Raw genomic sequence first — 20,057 nt, 5'->3', positions numbered from 1 at the left:
TTCTGCCACGACTTACTTAGCCTTTGGGTTGGGTGTTTTGTGTGGGGTGGGAGTAGCCATTCCCTCCAGAAAATATATTGGAGAGAGGTTGTAGACTTGTAAACAGCAAAGATTCCCCTGATCGACAGTGAGAGTGGTACATAATAGAGAGCAGAGAATTCGATTCTAGGTTATGGCATACAAGACTGGCTACCATTGGTGATGTCTTCATGGTCCCTAGATCAGGTACCATGCACCTTCTGCCCACTAGTTCCCAGGGAACTCTCCTAATGGTTTTGGGATCTGTGCGTGTGTTGTGTGCATGTACACTGCCCATTACCTACTGGAATGAGGCAGGTGTGCGCAAACTAAGAATAATGTGCTTAATTAGGTTTAGCATTGTGCAATGATTTGGAAATTGCAATGGCGTACTTGGTGAAAACTAACTGGGTGGGAAGGAAGTCAGGTGCCACGTGTTGGAATGGGCTGGATGTGACTTCCACACTTCTTGCTGCCCTCCATTATGGAAAGGCATGTTTATGCAAGGAGCTAGGAGCAATGGCTACTTCTCTTAACTACTTTTCCTATCCGCCTGGTCCTGGTAAGAATCTTTCCTGTTTCTCCCATATGCTGCCGCCTCCCTAAAGTAAACATTTGGCCCTGGATCCGGTTGCGGCGTCAGGGTGCCAATTTGTTTCAGCCTGTAATTTCCATCTGCAAGACTTGCAGGTATTCTGACACCTGTGAACTAATGGCAATTACTGCTGACTGAGCACGAGTAGTCGCAGCTTGTAGTTATTTGGTGCTGTATAAAGGATCTCTCAACCCCCCCCCCCCCCCCCCCTAGGCCTTCTTTACCAGCGAGTAGTGTTTTAAAAGTGATCAGGATTGAGCTTTAGGCTATCCTTGAAGGAGCCTACACAAATGGGATCACAGAAGTGGCTGACCATTTGTTGGAGAAGGGCGATAATTAACTTTTTTCTCGATTCAAAACTATTCTATTCGTTTTGTGGGTTTTTGCAGTTTGAATGATCTAGCTCAGCTATCTTCCTCTTTCGAAAAAAGGTCAGATTGGTGGTGGGTTTGCTAGATTTGTCTCTTTGCTTAGCTTTTATGCCAATGGCTATATGCCTGCTGTTAACGTGCCACTAAATGTGCCCTTCTAAGAAAATAAATGCCACTACAAGAAGTGGCGGCTTCATCAGTGACAAGCATTGGCATAGCCAATGGGTCTCGCCTTTGGGACCTTATAAGTGCTTAGCTATTTTACAAAGTTGCAGCTTCATGTACTGACGCTGCAGTCTCGTTTTGTGAATCCAGCATTGAGAGACCCACACCATAGGATGCTGTTCAATCTAAGACGACATCATCTTCACTAAACACCCTGCTATCCAATGGTTGAGGCACAGAGCTGCCCTAAGATTCACTGTTTGCAATCAAAGCTACAAGGATGTCCGGGCTGTTGTAAATACAACAGAGCAGTGGGAGCAGCTTCTGACTAGCTTATTGACCCAAATGTGAATCTGTAGTATACCTGTCTGCGTCTGCACATGCTTAAAAGGTGCACTGCTCTGTAGGTGATTCAATAGGTTTACATAGTTGTAAACAGAAGCCCAGCATGTGCCATCTCTGGTTCTATGTGGACCCAGGGAGTGTTCGACAGCCTAGGTTCTACTGTAGAATATCACCTGTTCTGCAAGGTATGCAAATAGGAATTAACAGGACCTGCGCTTGGTTCTGAGAGGAACGAGACCGCACATCTGTTTAAGAAAGGCAGACGTACTTTTCAATATGCACTATCACACAAGGAGCACAGGTGTCCTACAAAGTCCTGGGCAGTGTTTCCACAGTTGTGAGATACAGCTGCAGTTACTGTAACACCTGTTGTCTTCCATGGCGTTTACTTGTGGGCGCCTGTGTCATAAAGCCGTAGCGCAATTCATGCCGAATATTTCGAAAAGAAACTTGTTGAGCAATTAATTTGATGGAGCAGATGCTGGAGGGTGGCAATTGTGAGCACCCACTGCCAAGTACACTGTTAGAAACACAAGGGTTCAAAAGTACATATGAAGACCCTTCCAAAGGTATATACGACAAATTCACTCTCAGCAAGTGCAATGCAACAATGTTTTCATGCTGCGATTTGCGAGCCCAGACCTAAACAATTTTAAGTGAAACTACACGTCCCATAATGCAAAGTTCTGTTGGCTGAAAGACCAGGACTGGCTGATGGTATCCTCAAGATGAAACGGGGGCAAAGGAGCGCGTGACCCTGGGGCGTGTCAAAGGAGATTCGGGAAATAAGCACGCAGAAGAGCCCGCCCACAGTTTGGAAGAGCCTTATACAGGCACTGAAACATAAAGAAAGAATGTGTGGCAAAAATAATACATTCTTCAAGTTGTAGGTCAAAAGCAAAGAACAAAAAGACTGTTCTATTTAAATGTAGTGTAAATGCAACAAAGTCTCGTCTTTACATTTCTCAATCTGTGACTGTAAATGGGACTGATACGCGCTACTACCTTTAGGTTGTTTTGTTGTAATAGTTGTTGGTCTGTTTCAACTTTTTGAACTTTATATGCGTGCTCCTGGGGCGGCGTTTACATTCACAAACGTCATTCATATAATTGGTTGCTGCACTTCATTCCTTGATGTGTCCCCCTATAGTCGTATATTATTTCACAGCTTTTATCACCATCTGAAACTCGTCACCTCTTTAGCTTTTAAAAAAAAACACGCAACGTTATTTAACACTTTATTTTCACATTTTCGCACACCTGAGTAAATCGTATCGGTACGATATTTTTTCACCTTTGTACCATGTTTTAACTATATTGATATGACATCTTTTCACTGCATATTAAGCTTTTCAACCGGAGCACCTTTTTCCTGCATAAACTATTTTAATAACACCAAGCACTAATGCGTGTTCCTCTCTCACGTGCTGTAGTCGACGACCCCAATCACGTCTTTATAAACCTTAATGCAACAGACATACCATATCTTATCTAAATCAGATTATTAACACATATCCGTTTGACTTAAAAGAACCAACAGATTAATAACCCCATTGTGTACAGTGGTTCATGATACTTATATTCTTAGCACAGGACTAATCCCTGACGAAGGGTACCTATACCTGAAATACATTGGATAAAGAAAGTCCATGTGACATAGGGCCTTATGTAGGTGGGCTTGCATTTACCACTTCATAAATACCGAATCATACCGATTCGGTGTTTATGAAGTGGTAAATGCTATGTAGGTAATTGGTCGGTAAATATTACCGATTCGGAATAATTCGGTAATTACCGAATCGGTATTTACCGAATCGGTAATGAGGCATACCTTCCCATTGATGGGAAGGTATGCCTCATTACCGAATCGGTAAATACCGATTCGGTAATGGGGGAGCACATGCAAGGGTGGCAGGGTGTCACATTGACACCCTGTTGCACCCCTGATTCGGCCATGTGTGCACATGTGGCACACATACATGCCCTGAGGGCATGTGTGTCTGCCACATTGCACACATCTACGGGCAAAATAATGCATTCACACACATATTCGTCATTTACCACCAACTATTAGTTGGTGGTAAATAACGAATCCCCACACACACCACACAGTTCCCCTACATCTGATTTCTGTATTCGGAATTTACCGAAGCGGTAAAATTACCGAATCGGTAATTTTACCGATTCGGTAATTTTACCGATTCGGTAAATTCCGAATACAGAAATTCTCCCCCTACATACCAAAAGCCAAAATACCGGTCGGTAACGGTATAATTACCGAAAATCGGCCGTTACCGACCGGTATTTGGCTACCTACATGAGGCCCTAAGTAACGAAATTGATCCTTTACGAAAATGCATAATGTATGAATAAATACATGAATTGCAATGCAACCAACCACGAGTCTCCTCAAATATTTCAAAACATTGATTCAATCTGTGACTGACCACACCGAAGAGTTTTTGTTGGTGGGGGGGGGGGAGGGGGTTAGTCTGGAAAGGCCGAGCAACCACCAGGAACGAACGGATGCCCGACTGGTCACAGACACAGACTCAGCCTCATGGCCTTGATGACGCACTGGGCTGCAATAACTTCTTCGACTGTCAGTCTCTTTCAGTTGCTTCTTGCTGTATTTGGGTTTTAAACTAGTACTACTAAGTTGAAATCTTTGCCCATGCAGTGTTCTCATGAATAAAAATAATGAAGCAATACTATCACAAAATGTGCCGGATTGTTCCTCCATAATTAGATTTTTATTGCTGCATCATTTATAAACCTGATCATATAAATTGGTTGTGTGTGTACGTGTGTGTGTACGTGTGTGTGTACGTGTGTGTGTGTGGGTGTACGTGTGTGTGTGTGTGTACGTACACAAAAAGGCAGCCCTAAAACTTGAGTTGAGATGTTTGGGGAGCTTAAACTTCATTTAGATATGATCTGTCAACTGAAACCAGACACTTTGTGTTCTTAGCATTATATTGTATTGCAGTGCAACTGGATTTATATAGTGTTTACTACTCTTTGTCGATCTGTTGAATTCATTTACACCGAGTAGCACGATACTCTGGAACCCAGGTTTACTGCTAAATCTAGTTGTTGTTAATTATTGCTTGTTCATTGGGTTAGGCATGTGCTCCCAAGAACATCATTCTATACATTTGCTCCAGTTTCATTGTGGTAGATTAGATTAAAAGCACACACTCTGGCATCCAGGTGGTCACTGGAGCTGGAATGGCATCAAATACTGGAAACAATTGACACCCTCTAAAAAAAAACCAAAGTCTAAAAAAAAAGTTTGTTGCTGCTTTGAATTAACTTTTGACCAAGTTCTAGAGTCCCCCCCCCCCCCCCCCCCCCCCCCATCACATGTAGCCTGAGAGAGATGGCAGGGCTCGGTCTCTGGGGCTTGTTTGGGGCTGGGGATGTGGGACGTGGTGTATGGGGCGTTACCTCACCCAGGTCTGTCAATTGTTTCCTTTTTAGGTCTCCCCTGAGCCAGAGCGCATGCGCTGCTCTGCGAGGCATTTTGTAAGGGCTTTTACATTCCAAACACACGCTTGTGCTTGGAATTATCACTTGCTTTTGGGCTTTGCGTGCTGTCTTTCTAAGAAAGACAGCACGCAATTGACTCAAGGGAGTGCCTCTCCCACATTCTCTGTTCTGTGGCCTAGGGTCCACGGGAGCGAGCATGAGTGATATGTTTCCAATTATCGCGCCACGTCTTGCGGTCACGTTAATTGGAAACATATGGGCAAACGCGGCGCTTTCACTTTCGCGGCGGCGGCCGGGACCCATTTGCTTCCCTGGCCTGCATTTCATCTTCTACTGAAAATGCGATGTATTGTATTGAAATTACATTGCATGTGATAGCATTGTCAATTACCCACAGTTTGGTCAAATCAAGAGCTACAGGAAACACATATATTAGTTAATATGTTAATTAGCAGGATGTGCAGAGGTTGCTGATCTCTGCCGCTCCAAAAGCGCAGACCCGGAAAAGTAAGTATTGCATCCAGGATAATATCCGTGGTTGAAGGTCTTTGTAGGCTGTGCGCGTGTGCGCAAATTTGCATGAATATTTTAGTAAGGGATCCAGAGCGCAGACCAGTTGAATGAGCAGCGCTAGACAGCTGCAGCTGGAAGTGGTGGAAAATGACGCATTATCGGTTCTCATCCTTGAAACACTGCAAGCGCCGCCGAATATATAAACATACTCGTGAAGCCCAATAGCGGAGATTCTCATTTTAAAACTCCCCTGAACACAACACAAATATCACACTTCTGTGAGCAATCCCGTTACAAAAAATACATATCCCCGGTATAATAAACTACTAGTAATTACCATATAAACAGTGTTATCAACAAAGATGCTGCAAACAAGGGATCATTGTGCTCATGTGCTCTTTGCATTGTCATTTCTTCCCAAATTACCAGATTTGTGATAGCAAACGCTGTTTTCTTTGACATCTTCAACATTCTTTGTACATGGTGCTATGATCTCGTACTAAAACGAAATGGCATACTTCATTCCATTCATTTATTCATATTCTGGAAGAAGCTGCCTCAGCAGGCATGGGAAGAAAGAAAATGCATTATAGACAAGTGTCCTCTAGCATTTACTGCCTAGCATCAAACCTAGTTTTATAGCTAATCGCATTTGAAGCAGTTTTCACAATATGTTTATATTTTTATATGTATAGTTGATGCCAAGTACAACTTTGGTACGGTATAATGCAAACTAACTATCTTTTGTAAAGCTGCTCACAAGTGTGTTAAAGAACATCACTTTAATAACCGGGCATTGAGCGCCTGTTTAGCACAATTTTCATTAGTAGACTGTCAAAGAAGTAAGCTCATCACGAAAGCGGGTTCCTTGCAGCACCCATCAAACCACCGCCGATATACAAATGTAATGACAGCATTTGGCTCTCTGCTCTTCCTGTTATGTGTGAATAGTGTCGTCCTCTCAATTTGACAAACTGAAATATGCTGGATCATATCTGCACTGCAGATGCACACGAAGGAAGCCAGTAGCGAACGATGCCAGACCCATTCGATGTGTTTGTAAAACCTGTCCGCCTACAACCGTCACATGGAAACTCACATCCGATTCCCACCAAGATCCCATGCAGGATTCCGGCGTTAGACCTGACCACCCAGCCACAGAGCTCACACCGCAGACTAACGTCGACACTGCTACCACACAACCAGCACAGGACGCATCTGAGGACCAGTGAGAAGAACAAGGCAATGAAGACGCGTGCAGATGCCATTACTCAACGGGAAACAAGTTTATTCTGTTCTTGAATTCAGAGCCTGTCAAGGAGAGAATGAAAACAGCAACGACACACGCACCGCCGTGTTTCAATATCTGCTGCTGTTCAACTGGGTGAACAGAAATGATGACCAGATCAAGGGTCACAACATTATTGATGGAGTTTTGGAGATAGGTCACATCAGTAGATTGTAGATAAAAGCGGTCTGATGCACTGCATGGCTGGCTGGGATACCATCATTTCAACCAGCAAACAAAAGACCCCCCCCCCCATAACCGTGTACAAACTAACAGCACGTGTAGTCTCTCCGACAGCCCTTGAATGTCTGTATTTTCATGGGCGCCCACGCTGCATAAACTACATATAGGTTCGCATGGACGTCATTTAGGGGTTGTGAGCCCTGGCACTGCATTTCTGACCCCTAGCGTCCGAAGTGGCTAAACGAGTGCCTGGAACAGAAGCAGCTCCTCCTTATGGACGAGGCAGGGAGAAGTTGCCAGCAGTGCAACTACAAAAAAACTAGAAGACATTTTTTTATGTTAAAATCATTTTTTTAATCCGGTTGTTCAGTTGTATATAGTGTCGTCTTGGTTTGTATAAAAGTAACAAAAATGCTTAACACTTTATATTATAACTTTTCAGCATGATGCACAGCAGTCACAATGCTCTACAACATAGCCAAAAGTTCTGGCTAAACACACAAGGTCCCAAAGGCGAGTCCTATTGGCTATGCCAATGCTTGTTTTAACATATTCATGGCGTCCCAATGCAATGACTCTGAGCCTCATTGAAGCCTTGGGAATCTAAAGGCTCGCAAGGGCAGCATCCCCTCCTGTAGGGGCCTACAAGGAGGGGCGCTGGTCGCCCCGGAGTGGCCGAGAGACGGGCAGGAATGGCGGTCTGAGCCATGGGGCGCATGCATTGGTGCCGTGTCCCTGGATACGGACGCCTTCCAGGTTGCAGTGGGCAGCATGTCCGGGTCACCGCATCTGCCATGAACACGAACTGCCGTTGTGACTCTTTCTGGAGACGGGCACAATTAAAACGGAGTTTTCAAAGCACAGCTGAGATTTGTATGGATTTATTTTTTTATTTGGCGCCTTCTCTGCTGCGAGACTCTGGAGCACGTATTTCAGTTCTGGCCGATCTAGGCAAAGGGAGAGACAGTGAGAGATGGAGAAAGGAGCTGAGAATAAAGAGGAGGAGAGCGAAAGGGGAGAGGGAATGAGAATAAGAAAAGTAGAGAGCCGAGGATAGAGAAAATGGAACGTGGGGAGAAAGAGGGGGAGAGGAAGAATGAGCAAAAAAGATGTCGGGATTGAGAGGGGGGTTTGGGGTAAAGTCAGGAGTTCAAAATGAGAATTTTAAAAGGAATACATGCACAAGGCACGAAGGCTGGGGAGCAGGGGATCATATGATTGAATTTAATCGGCCAAAGAGGATAAAAAAAAAAAAAGTTAAAAGGTAGAAAGCAAGAAGGAATAAAAGAGGTCACAAAGCAGTGTCTGCTCTCAATTACGGGAGTGTAAAATAAATAATCCAGTAAGCAACAAACCAGGCAGTCAGCACAGACTTCACAGCTCTCCAGGGCGCTGAGACAAGCAACCAGGGGCAGCGTGAAAAGGCTCCCTGGACTGGCGCATGCCACCTGGCAGTAAACTGGGTGAAATTAGAGTTGCACGAGAGCCGAGTAAACTAGCACGAGTGCTTGAAAAGTGCAGATGCGCATGCAGCCACGCTAATAGGAAACACATGGCCCCTGCGCACCGCTGCTCGCTCCCGCAAGGTGGATGCCAGCACGAGTGCTTGAAAAGAGCTGACTGATCCAAAAGGTCTTCTCCTACAGCAGCGCTTGCACGCTTCCTAGGCGAGACCTAAAAAACAGCGGCCCTGTTTCCATGGATGCTGTTACTAACACAAACGCAAGCTTGCAAACCAGTTCTAGCCAGGGTCCCATCCATAACCCGAGCTGGCCTGCATGTGCTTCTGTCCCCATGAAGTGTATTCCTTTTGGAAATATTCATTTGGGTGCTTCAACTGAAATTCTCCTCTTGTGACACCAAAGCTAACTGGATAAGCCCGGCAGCTCCTTCTGATCACATTGATGTTCGACAGTAATAGAATTTGTCTATACTATATTTTCCGATTTGTTAGTGTCAAGATATCACATGCACCATGTCAAGCCTGTGGTGGACATTTAATCATATGCCGAGTGTTTCATTAATTCTTTTTTCACTAATGTAAAATTTAATTTGAAGACCTGAGCTGGCAGTTAAGCCTTAAAATAAGCAAAACAAGGTTTTGTTTTGGTGCGATATATTGAAATCAAATATCTGGCATAGGATTTTGAGATTGTGAAACCTTATAATTTCTCTAACTTCTCGTGCAAATATCCTTGTAATTTAGTTATTTTGCTTGCGTCAAATGCATCAGTTAAAGGCTGTGTTGGTTGCTAAAGGAAACAGACATTTGCTTAAAGCCTTACTTGTTAGACATCTCTACAGCCTTCCTGTACGCTGCGCTTGTGGATCAAATTTGTTTTGTTTACCTAACAAGCCATTGTTTGAAACCTAAGCACAGCTGTTTGATATTCTGCCAAAGTGAGCCATTTTTTCTCGTCATGAAACTATGCACCACACGCTACCGCTTACCTTAGACAGCAACTTTCAGGAGCTGCTGCCTTCATTTCAAACGCATTGCATTATTTCATTGGTGTCACATTTCACAGATGACGTGGCTACTTGGTTTTTTAAATGAACTGTGGTAGAGTTTAGCGCTGCCGTTTTGAAAATAATTTTGCAAAAACCTCAGATGTAGTCCGCATTGCATGTTCTTAAATTATTTGTGTGGCAGTTATTGGAAATGCAAACAATGATTTACATTGGTAGCTGCTGTAAATAGTGTACTTTTGACATTTAACTATGTATCCTTTGTTTGTATGCAGCAAGGAGTTATGGGAGAAGACGAGGTAATCCACTTTCTATATTAAACGTAAACCTGATTACCTAGTATTCTTAGATGTTGTGAATAATTGTCCGATATATATATAATGTATATTTTAATCCTCTGCATATGCCAGCACCTGCCTAGCTGTACATTTCCTCTAAACGCTTGATTGCATGAATGTAGTGTATTTACTTATTCTCCAATACGTCTACCGTCTGTGAGTTAGGAATGCAAACATTGTGCCCAAGCCACTGAAATAGAAAACATTGTGTACAGAAAAGCTAAACTCTACTCTTTAAAAGTATGAACATATCGCACCAAGATTTTCTCCTTTTCCCCCATATACCCCAAGGTTCTTGTGCAGATGATACAATTTGCTGTTCCTGCTTCTAGCATCTGAGTTAGCTCATGTCTGCTCCCAGGAAATGGCTGGATTCCATATGAGGGTTTTCAAATCGGATACATTAAAATGGTCTGGTATCCCCCAGAGTTTTGTTTCTATACTCTGAGCGCAGCCTCTTGGTGGAAGCATTCGAGAGATGAGTGCCTTCCTAAACATTCAAAAGCTCCAGCTGGTCGGTGGTTCTGTTGGAGGATGAAATATTTTCTAGCTAACGTGTCTAGAATTTTCAATTCTGTTAAGGATTTGGAGGTGAAGATTATGCTTTCATTCTTTGCTGTTTATTAAGAAAGTTTCACAGCAGCCAATTAAAATGTTTCATTTGAAAAACTACATGTCCCAACATTCTCTTTATACATCGCCACTACTACACCAATCAAGCTACGAGTATGCCAATAAGACACTGACGCACCATCTTCATTCCTCTTTCTTTTTCAACAACGACGAACAGGCATAACCTTGTCACGCTGTCACTTCAGAACTGTAAAACTCAGCTGTTCATTCGGGTGTAGAATTAAAGACTGAAATTTGCCAGAACATCCAGAAATGTAACTATAATTGGTAGCAGGATCAGCCTGCCGGAGCTTGCTCAATCAGTTTCCGGGTCAGAGTCTGCAAAAGAGAATGCGCATAATTGCTGATCTATAACATAAGTATTAACAGTTGACATTTAAGTACAGTCATGACAGATAAATAAACAAGTGAAATAACATCAGTGATTAATATAGGGTGGGTAAACATGAACATTTATCATACTTCATCTGCAATGTGTTCACGGTGTGATAATCCTCTTCTCTTCGTCCTTCATAGAATTGAAGATTCTAGACACACTGGCTAGAAAAGTTTTCATTCTATGTCTGGACCAGAGGCTTCGGGTTATGCTCGTTTAAAGCTGGTCTAATACCACTGAGGCAACATCCCAAATTGGTTTACAGTAAAACGTTTTAAATGTAGACTCCGAGGACCAATCTGTGGCCCTAATAATATCATGTAAGTGAGAACCCAGGAGATAAGATTTTGAGGCCATAGCACTTCTCACTAGAAGAGCACCAAATATGGAGGTATCAACACCTGCTTCCCCCAAAAGCCATTTCACCCATCTCGCTGAGATGACCGAGGAGACTGCATTAAAGGGATTTTGAAGAAAAATCAGTAACTGATCACCAACGGCCTTCCACATCTGGCTCCCCAGCCCCATTGGCTGGCGTCTGATTAGATGAGAAATGTCTGTCCAGGAGCCAAAAATGGCCTTGCCATTCCAGGACTGTAATGTGTTCAAGCCACCTGCAGAGTTCTGTTGGGTTTGAGAGATTGTTTCTGAGTAAGAGAGTCTGCGTTGTAAATGGCGAATCTTGAGCTTCTGTAGGGCTCCATACTGTAAGAGAGCTGGGAATATGACCAAAGAAGCCAGAATGCCTACAATCCTGGCTAGAACTCTCAGTGAGACTGTCTTTGGATAGGGCGGCTCAAATTTCGTTCTGGACCAATTTTAATTTTGTTTGTGGCAGGGAAAGAAGGGCCTACATAGTCTATTTGAAACCCCAGAAATTCTATATACTGGGAGGGGCACAGTATAGACTTTTTCTTATTCACTAGAAACCCCAGATCTTGGAGAAACGGGAAGGTCCAAGACAGGTAAGTCATCTGACTATCCTGCACCGTCAAGAGGATGTTGTCTAGATAGATCAATATAAACAAAGTGAACGAGTTAAGAGCTGCGCTTAGGAAACCCAATTAGTAGGGTTAATGAAATTAAGCCTCATTGATGGGGAACCCAATTGGTTTTTTAGAAGAACCCTCACCCACCAACCTAGTTGGTGGCATGCTTCATCATCTGGTTCCCACCCAGGAAGCCAAATGCCTCCTAGGTGTGCTTCGACGCCTGATTACAGCGGAGCTGTTTTTTGTTGACGTTTTTTGTGAATAGTGGATATCGTGAGAGTGTAAGGTTAAAATTACCTCCAGGGTACCCATGCCTTTATGATACGGTACCTGGGGTATGTTTGAAAGGTAATACATTGGACGGGAGTGAGACAATGGTCTCGCACTTCTCCTCAAAATATGTGAAAAGTGAGACATTTGTGAGTTGGTCTTCATGTTTCAGCCACAAGTGTCAAATTGAATGGCTTTCTTCAGGACCCGTGGCTCAGAGTGAAACCTGAGCTCACGTAAACCATGCACACACGCTAAGGTGTGCATTGGATTGTGAGGTGCGTGGCTTACGGTTTTCACCGTCAGAATTTCTGTACCTGTAAAAAAGAAAGACCGGGAGACTCTGCGTAATTAAGAATTATCAATAGGCCCCCCTTGATCGGGACCCTTTTTCATGCATGTGTTCGCAGGTGGCATAATATCGGCTACTGACAACATTGTGCGTGTTGTGGGCCTTTTGTCAGACATGCAAATCTAAGAGTGTGGACACTATCGTAGGTAGTGAGCCCTTATAGTGGCTATATGAGGATTATCCAAAATTCCGATTGTCAGCCATACGCTGTTGGATTAAAGCGATGTATTATGCGAACGTAAGGTGAATCAAGGCAAATCTGTATACTCTAAACACATATGGGGCAGGTCGCCAGGTGCGCATTGACCAAATCGCATGTCACCTACTTCAATCTTAAGCACTTCTCATGGCAGATCTCGGCGGGAGGCAGTGCCTATTGTCACACTCTGTATGTGGCAAATATAAATAAAGAGAACAAGAAAAAGCAATGGATTAGCATAACGAAATATTTAGCGCGTGGCTGCTCCGGCATGCGGTGAGCTGGAGGTCTTACTCACTGCATCAAGGTCGGCTGCCTACGTTCAAACCAGTTGATTCCTCTCTTCCGGGATTTTGGCAAAGCAGTGTCCCAGCCTCTCTGCGTAGTTTTGAAAGGAAACCAGGTAACATGCTACGCACGCCTGCGTGTGCAATGGAGCCTGTGATTGGTTCAGGCAGGCAAGCCCTTCTGCAGATTTTAACTCGTGCCTTACCGAAAGCATTTCGAGCTTATAGTGGTGTGATTATGCCCTATGTAAAGGTAATGGGATATGAACAGTCGCACGCGCTCTACATTAGTGCTGCCATGGGGCAGATGAAGATATTGGGTGTGTAATAGGAGTACAGAGCAGGGGTAGTTCCTGGCTTCAAAATGACATTGTGTTTTGAAACATACAAGAGGTCGGTGTAGGAGAAGATCTAAGAGAAGAATCTTACATTTTTCGTTTTTTGGGGCATGAACTTGCATTATGAACTGGAAGGTCTATGAATATTTTTTAATTTATAGTAGAGGGAGTATAGTCTTTGCACCGCCTGAGTGTGTTTCCATGTGGCTGCAGACATGGCATCTGAGTCACTCCCTTTTAACTATTAAACATTCCGGATACTTCCTCTTACCTCCTGGGCAGTAGTGTATTCCAGGTTATGTTCAGGCCCGTGGCTGTGTAGACGGACTGTAGATCCATATCTGTTCTTTTTCTAGGAGTGTCCTCTGAGGGTCATTTAGGTGTATGTCCAGTTGTTCTATGGTCACCCATTTTAAGTCATCCACTGTATGGTTAGTTTTTAGGAAGTGGTCAGTCATTTTTGTTGTGTTCCTTTTACATCTGATATTACTCCGGTGTTCACTGATTCTTGTTTTCACCTACCTAATAATCATTCCTCTGTAACGTAGCCTGCAAGGGCATGTTATCCTATAGATGACGTTGATAGAATTGCAATTGGTATGTTTTTTTATTTTTATAGGAGCCATGTTTTGTTAGGTTCCAGAGTTTTAGTCCTGTAAGTGGAGTTGCAGGCACTGCAATTGCCACAAGGGTAGTGCCCTGTCACGTCTGGTAAAACCCAATAGCTTCGTACTGTGTTCTCATGTGGTGTTTTCTTCGGGCGCGTGGAGACCAAATGGTCTTTCAAACTTCTTGCTCTTCTAAAGGAGAAGAGGGCTTTTCCACAATTCAGGTTCCCTGTTTGTAGGATCCTCCAATGTCTGTTACATTTTCTTTTTTTCTGATTGTAGATCGTGTTGTAAGTAGTTACGCATGTCGGCGGTGGTTCTGTGATGCTCTTATCCGCGTCCTCTAATAATGTGTCCCTATTCTGAATTCTGGCTATTTTTTAAGGTATTGGTAATGAGTCTTTCTGGGTAATCTCTGGTCCTCCGTTTATTTCTTTATTTTTTTGTGAGATCATTCTCTTGGGTTTTGAAGTCCCCTATTCTGCTGCAGTTCCTTCTTATTCTTAAGCACAGCGCGTAGGGTAAGTTTTCTCTCAGAGCCCTGGGGTGAACACTGTCGAACTTCAACAAGGTGTTCTTCGCTGTGGGTTTGTAATGGGTTTTCGTCTGTAAGCTGGCGTCTTCATGGAAAATAGTTATTTCCAAAAAGGCTATGTTTCAATTGTATAGGTAAATTTCAAGTTGATATCAGTTATTCAGCCAGCCATAGAACTCCAGGAAAGTGGTTTTTGAACCTTCCCATACCAGCAGAATATCATCGATCTACCGCTTCCAGAATCTTCTCTTCGGCTTGAAGGGATTGTTGGTGTTCAAGATGTATCTTTTTTCAAAATCATGGCCGTACAGCCCTGCCACACTTGGGGCGAAGGTGCTGCCCATCGATGTTCTGTATATCTGAAGCAATAGCGTCCCTTCCAACTCAAATTCTCTTTGAAGGCCAACTCGACACATTCAATTACTAACTCTTTTGGGGTATTGAAATCCCAGGTTAATTCATCTAGGGTATTCCTGATCACCTGGATGGTCTCATCCTGTGGTAGGCTCGTGTAGAGGCTCTCGATATCCAGGGTAACGAGTCGGTCGATTCCAGGCCTGAAATCCACCTCCCTTAATAGTTGTATAAGTTCCTTTGCATCCTTTAGGTTGATGTTTTTTTTTTAACCGACGGTTTTAAGAAAAATCGCAGTAACTTGATAAAGGTTCCAATATGGAGTTAATCCCTGATACGATTGGACGTCCTGGAGGTGGTATCTTGTTTTTATGAATTGGGTAGAAGTAGGAAATTTTAGCTTGTTTTTGCATTAAAAAAATCTGCCTCCTTGTTGGAGATGTAGCAGTTTGACTCTGCTTCTTCCACCATGTGTAAAATCCTGTTTTTCAGCAATTGATCCTTGTTGAATGGTTTATAGTTCTTCTTGTCGTCCAATAATCTTCTGCATTCAGTTGTATAGTCTGTTTTGTTCATCACGACCATTCCTCCTCCTTTATCCGCTTCTTTGATCACAATCGTATCATCTTGGCGTAGTTGTTTAAATGCTTGTGATTCTGCTCTGGTCATATTGTGAAAAGTGTTGGGCAGCTGTAACTCAATCTCCTTCATCACTGCCTGTTAGAATGTAAGTAATTCCACCGGTGAGGTCGTCGTAGGGCGACTGAATGTGGATTTGTTTCTGAAATTGGTGTCCCCCATAATGTCCAGGGTGTTTCGCGGTGTGTTCTCAAAGAAGTCCTTGAGTCGGAGTTTTCTAAAGAACTCACAGAGTTCACAATTAGGATGACATTTTTCAAGATTTAGTGTAGGGACAAAACCCAATCCTTTGTTCAGAACTTTTGTCTCAATTTCCGTCAGGGAACGTGAGGATCAATTTGTTACTATTTCCAGCCTGTGCTGGCCCCTGGTTTTGCTCCTAGTGTTCATCCCTGTGTTGTGTTCTTCTAGCGCGAAGTTGTTCCACGACCGGCCGCATCACTTTGGTGAAACACCACGGAGTGGAGGCAGACCAAAAGGAAGGACCTTGAAGTCTAACCATTGACCCTCCCATTGGAACTGGAGGAATTTGCAATGAAGCGTAAAAATTGGAATGGAGAGATAAACGTCCTTAAAGTTGAGGTAGATCATCCAATCCTCTTCCTGAAGGTCTCAGAGGAGATTAATCCCCTCCATTTTGAAGTACCGATATAAGGCCTAGGAATTGAACTCTTTCAGGTTGACTAGTCGAGACCCTTTTTCTTTTTTGGGGGCCACTAAAATAATGCTGCTAAACCCTGATGGGTCGGGGTGACTGGAAGAGATTGCCCCTTTCTGGAGTAGCTGAGTTAACTTGTGTTAAATAAAAACCTGATCTGGTAGGGAAAAAAGGAGGGGTGAGGGAGGAAGGGTTGGTGGGGTGTTAAGAAAAATTCTATCTTGAACCCTGGACTGTGTCCAGAACACTCAGGTCATATGTAATGGGCTCCCAGTTGTGGAGAAAGTGCAGTGTTCTGCCACCCCAACGGAGATGAGGAGGGATGAATAAGGCTTACCTTGAGGAGGTGGTGTAATTTCCCTGTCTACGTGGGGGACCTTAGTGGTAGCGGTTGCACCCTTCAGAACCTCTTGAGGAGTAGGAGGAATGAGGCTCTGTATTGTAGGAGCGATTTCCGCCCTCGTAAGATCTTGGCAGGGGCTGGAGGATATGGAAAGCCGGTCAGCCGTCCTCTGTATCGGCCGGGCCGTTCAAAAAGGTGCTGATTGTGGAGTACTTTTTGTAGGGATGACTGCTCTTTGTCTAGCGCAGTGAAAGTCTACACAAAATTTCCTATATTCTGTACAAACCTGTAGTCTGGGACCATTAGCTTTTGGCCCTGGTTCGACAGGAAGCTTTGGATCAATGCAAATTAAAATTTACCTACAGCGTTCCCCCCCCCCCCCCCCCCCCCCCGCGATGGCACAGTTTGCATTTTTCAAAAGGCACAGGGCCCTCTGAGTCCACTCTGCAAAGGTGTCTGAATCAATGGGGGAATTTAACTCCTTGGTGGAATCAGCCAACTTCAAGATCTTACAAGGAGGGCATGTGAGGTTGAGAATTTAATCTTGACAGATCTTCCAGGATCTGTTGATTCCCCGTCTTGAGATCTTTTGAACTCTCAGTAATGTCACGAGGTTTGGAGTCTAGCACTGTGGTCTGGGTAACTTTGTCCATAATATCTCGGCGAGTGCACTCTGACTATAGTCTATTGCGGGCCTCCTTATCATATTCTTTACGGATACAGCTATGGACATAATCAGCGACTTGTAGGAGGGGAGTTGAGGCCGAGGAGTGAGGGTGGATAATAGCATCCAGGTCAAAGTCTAGGGGAGTTGAAGGACGGGGGGAGCAGAGTGGGAGGAGGTGGGATGGGAGTAGTCTCGAGGGCTTTAGGGTGTTTTGGAGAGGGAGGGAAGTAGTCATCAGTGTCTGGGTGAGGAGGATCCTTGGCGGGATCATGGGAGGTGGAGGTATGGGTATCGAGTCCTCTGGTGCAAGGTTTTAGAGTAATATGGGTGGCCTGAGGTAAAGTGTGATATACGGTTCATGATGGCAATATGGGGCCAGTCTTTGGAAGGTGAGGTGTTACCTGTCTGAGAGGGACTAGGTGGAGGGATAGAATTGAGGGCTTAGCATTGCAGGTGGCTTGTAAAGGGCTGAAGGGTAGCTGCCAAGGCTCTATTAACAGAGGGTGTCCCCGAGGCATCTAAGGCCTCCTCTAAATTTTCCTCAATGAGGGCCTTATCTTCAGGTACATTGAAGTCTTGCTCATCTGCATAGAATTGGTGTCCTTCCAGATCTATGGCAAATGAGAACCGAGCAGTTGACAGCAAACCATTCTGACACAAGCATCTGTGGGTGAGGCCTGGTTGGGGTTGTGGGGGGAGGCAGCCCCAGTCAATGAAAGAATATACAGGCGTGGCCAGAGGCACAACATGTGACAGAGCAGCCCCTCAGGCAAAGCCTGTAGTAGCGTCTATCTTGTCCACGCAAGCGTAAGGAAACGTTTGCCAGGCCCTCCGGCAATATTGATTTCCATCACAGAGGGGCAGGCTCTTCTTGCGAAGCAGCATGTCTCGCACCACCTGATATTACTAGGGTATCCTGCTGCTCGAGATGCGCGCGGGCAGTCAGTTATAAAGAGTACCAAGGGTCTGCAAGACGAGCACTCTGCTTCCAGCCTCCGTAGCTCCCATGTCGGGTGCTGACAAGCGGCGAAGAGCCCAGCTGGTGTTTAATGCGTGAGCTGCAAGAGCGGTACAAAAAACACAAGCAATATCGCATACAACATGAAAAGAGTACTTATCTTTGTGACAGAGTAGCAAGGAAAGAGGAATGAAGATGGCACTTCAGTGTCTAATCTGCATACTCCTTTTGGTTTAGTAGTCGTGACGTCGCTTAGAGAGAATGTTGGGCAAGTGTAACATTTGAAAAACTACATTTTAATTGACTACTGTGAGACTTTCCTAATAAACAGCGAAGAAAGAGTAAAGCATAATCCGAAGCCTATGGTCCTGACATAAAATCACATCAGCATGTAGACTATATTAATGTGGAGAAACGTCAGTGGTCACAAGATCTTAACTTAGATGGACGGGAAAGAATACATTCCAGAGCGCTCAGCGTAGTACCATGCATCTTGGGTTAAAGCAGTTCGTAATTTTTATCCAGTATTGGGGTATCTTTCATAGATTCACATGCATGAATCATTCCCAGTCGTCGTAGTGGGAGTCCCGCAGTCCAAATAACATAGCAGTAAATAATAAAAAACCATAGGCTTAATGAATGCAAATATGCTTTGCATAGCCTATTAGTCTCCTTTTGTAAAAGAGACCAAACTAAAAAGAACACAACCAATCAGCCACCAGCATCCTGTAGAACCTTCCCAAGAGAGGCTGGGTCCCTCATTTTCACTGCACTTCGTTGTGTAAGGGAGTCTTCCTGAGCTTGGCTCAGTTCTACAGTTTCAGATAAGTGTATATCTTATACTTTATCAGGATTATGTCGGATTCTAAAGGTTTATTCAGGCCTTGCCAGTCCTGTGGGAAGAAAATGTTCACGTTGATGATGCCCACAAAGACTGTATTTATTGCCTTTACCCAAAGCATGAAGCAAGGCACTGTAAGATATGCCGCACTTTCCCATCAAAAACTCTAAAGGATAGAGAGTGGCGGCTTTTATTATGGCTAAAAAAGAATGAAGCTACTTCAGATGCGGTAAGTGATACTTCCTCCAGGTCTCATAAGAGGCAGAGGTTGCCAGTGGGTCAGCCTGAGGAGAACAGGAAACAACCTAAAACCTTTCTCATGACAAAAGAATCCCTTAATCAGGAGAAACAATATAAAGTCTCCTCAGGGATTTCATCCCCTCAGCCAGCGGGAACGTTTATGAAATCCGGAAAGAAAACCACCTTAACCTTGCCTGTTACCTCTTCAACTGTCACGACGATGACGTCTTCTAAGCCTTCTGCAATGATCACCTCGTTGATGGCAAGTCTCAAGGGATCTATTACATCGACATTACCTTTATCGTCGACGACACCTCCGTCTTCGAAAGCTTCAAAATCAAGGGCTTCGACGTAGACTGCGCCGTCGACGAGCCATTCGTCGTCGAGAAAACAATCGCCGACGACTGGATCATTACCAGCAGTGACACCATCGTTGGCGACGACTGCCGGTGTCGATGACTGCACCGTCGACGGCGGCAATACCACCGTCGACTATCAGAATTTCACCGGCAATGATTTATACTGGTTTTTCAATGCCGGTATTGCAGAGGGCACGCATGGAGTCCACAAAGACTTCACCTTTGCCGCCCATTAATCTTCTGGATGTGGAAGATGCAGATGATGAGGAGGGTCAATTTGGAGCAGCTTATAGCCCCTCACAACTAAATGTTAAATGTCAGGAGGACGACGACGACGCCGCCGAAGAGAAACACTATTACCAACAGTATGAAGCCCCTCCTCCTCAGAACCGGCAATATAGATACTTTGAGCAGCCTGTGCAACCACCTGCCAATTTCCACCAGCATTACTATTAGACCTCCAAAGTATGCTGCAGGATTATAGAAAAATATTTCCTCCTCAAAAACAGGAAGTTATAGTGCCTCCACCACCACAGCCAGCAGTTTTACCACCACTGCCGCCTCCTGTTATATCAAATCCTACTCTCCTGATGCCTCCACTAGAGGACCCTGCTACCTCTGACGAAGAGGG

At 44.3% G+C, this 20,057-nt stretch overlaps 2 protein-coding genes across 3 annotated transcripts in view; one reads left to right on the top strand and one right to left on the bottom strand.

The window, feature by feature from the left end:
* Nucleotides 1–20,057, bottom strand: part of LOC146863019 (uncharacterized) — a 471,045-nt gene that overhangs the window by 107,822 nt on the left and 343,166 nt on the right. The window lies entirely within an intron of this gene.
* The window catches only part of CPEB2 (cytoplasmic polyadenylation element binding protein 2), a 226,879-nt gene that overhangs the window by 88,287 nt on the left and 118,535 nt on the right, over nt 1–20,057 (top strand). For both annotated transcript variants that reach the window (XM_085642400.1, XM_085642399.1), the window contains exon 5: nt 9,715–9,738. In XM_085642400.1, the coding sequence (XP_085498526.1) occupies nt 9,715–9,738 (24 nt within the window). The remainder of the gene's footprint in view (nt 1–9,714; nt 9,739–20,057) is intronic.

The sequence above is a fragment of the Triturus cristatus genome, chromosome 2_2 (genome assembly GCF_964204655.1).
Source record: "Triturus cristatus chromosome 2_2, aTriCri1.1, whole genome shotgun sequence".
Classification (NCBI taxonomy): domain Eukaryota; kingdom Metazoa; phylum Chordata; class Amphibia; order Caudata; family Salamandridae; genus Triturus; species Triturus cristatus.
Note: the sequence above shows the minus strand (reverse complement) of the source record. Positions and strands in the feature narration are given on the sequence as shown.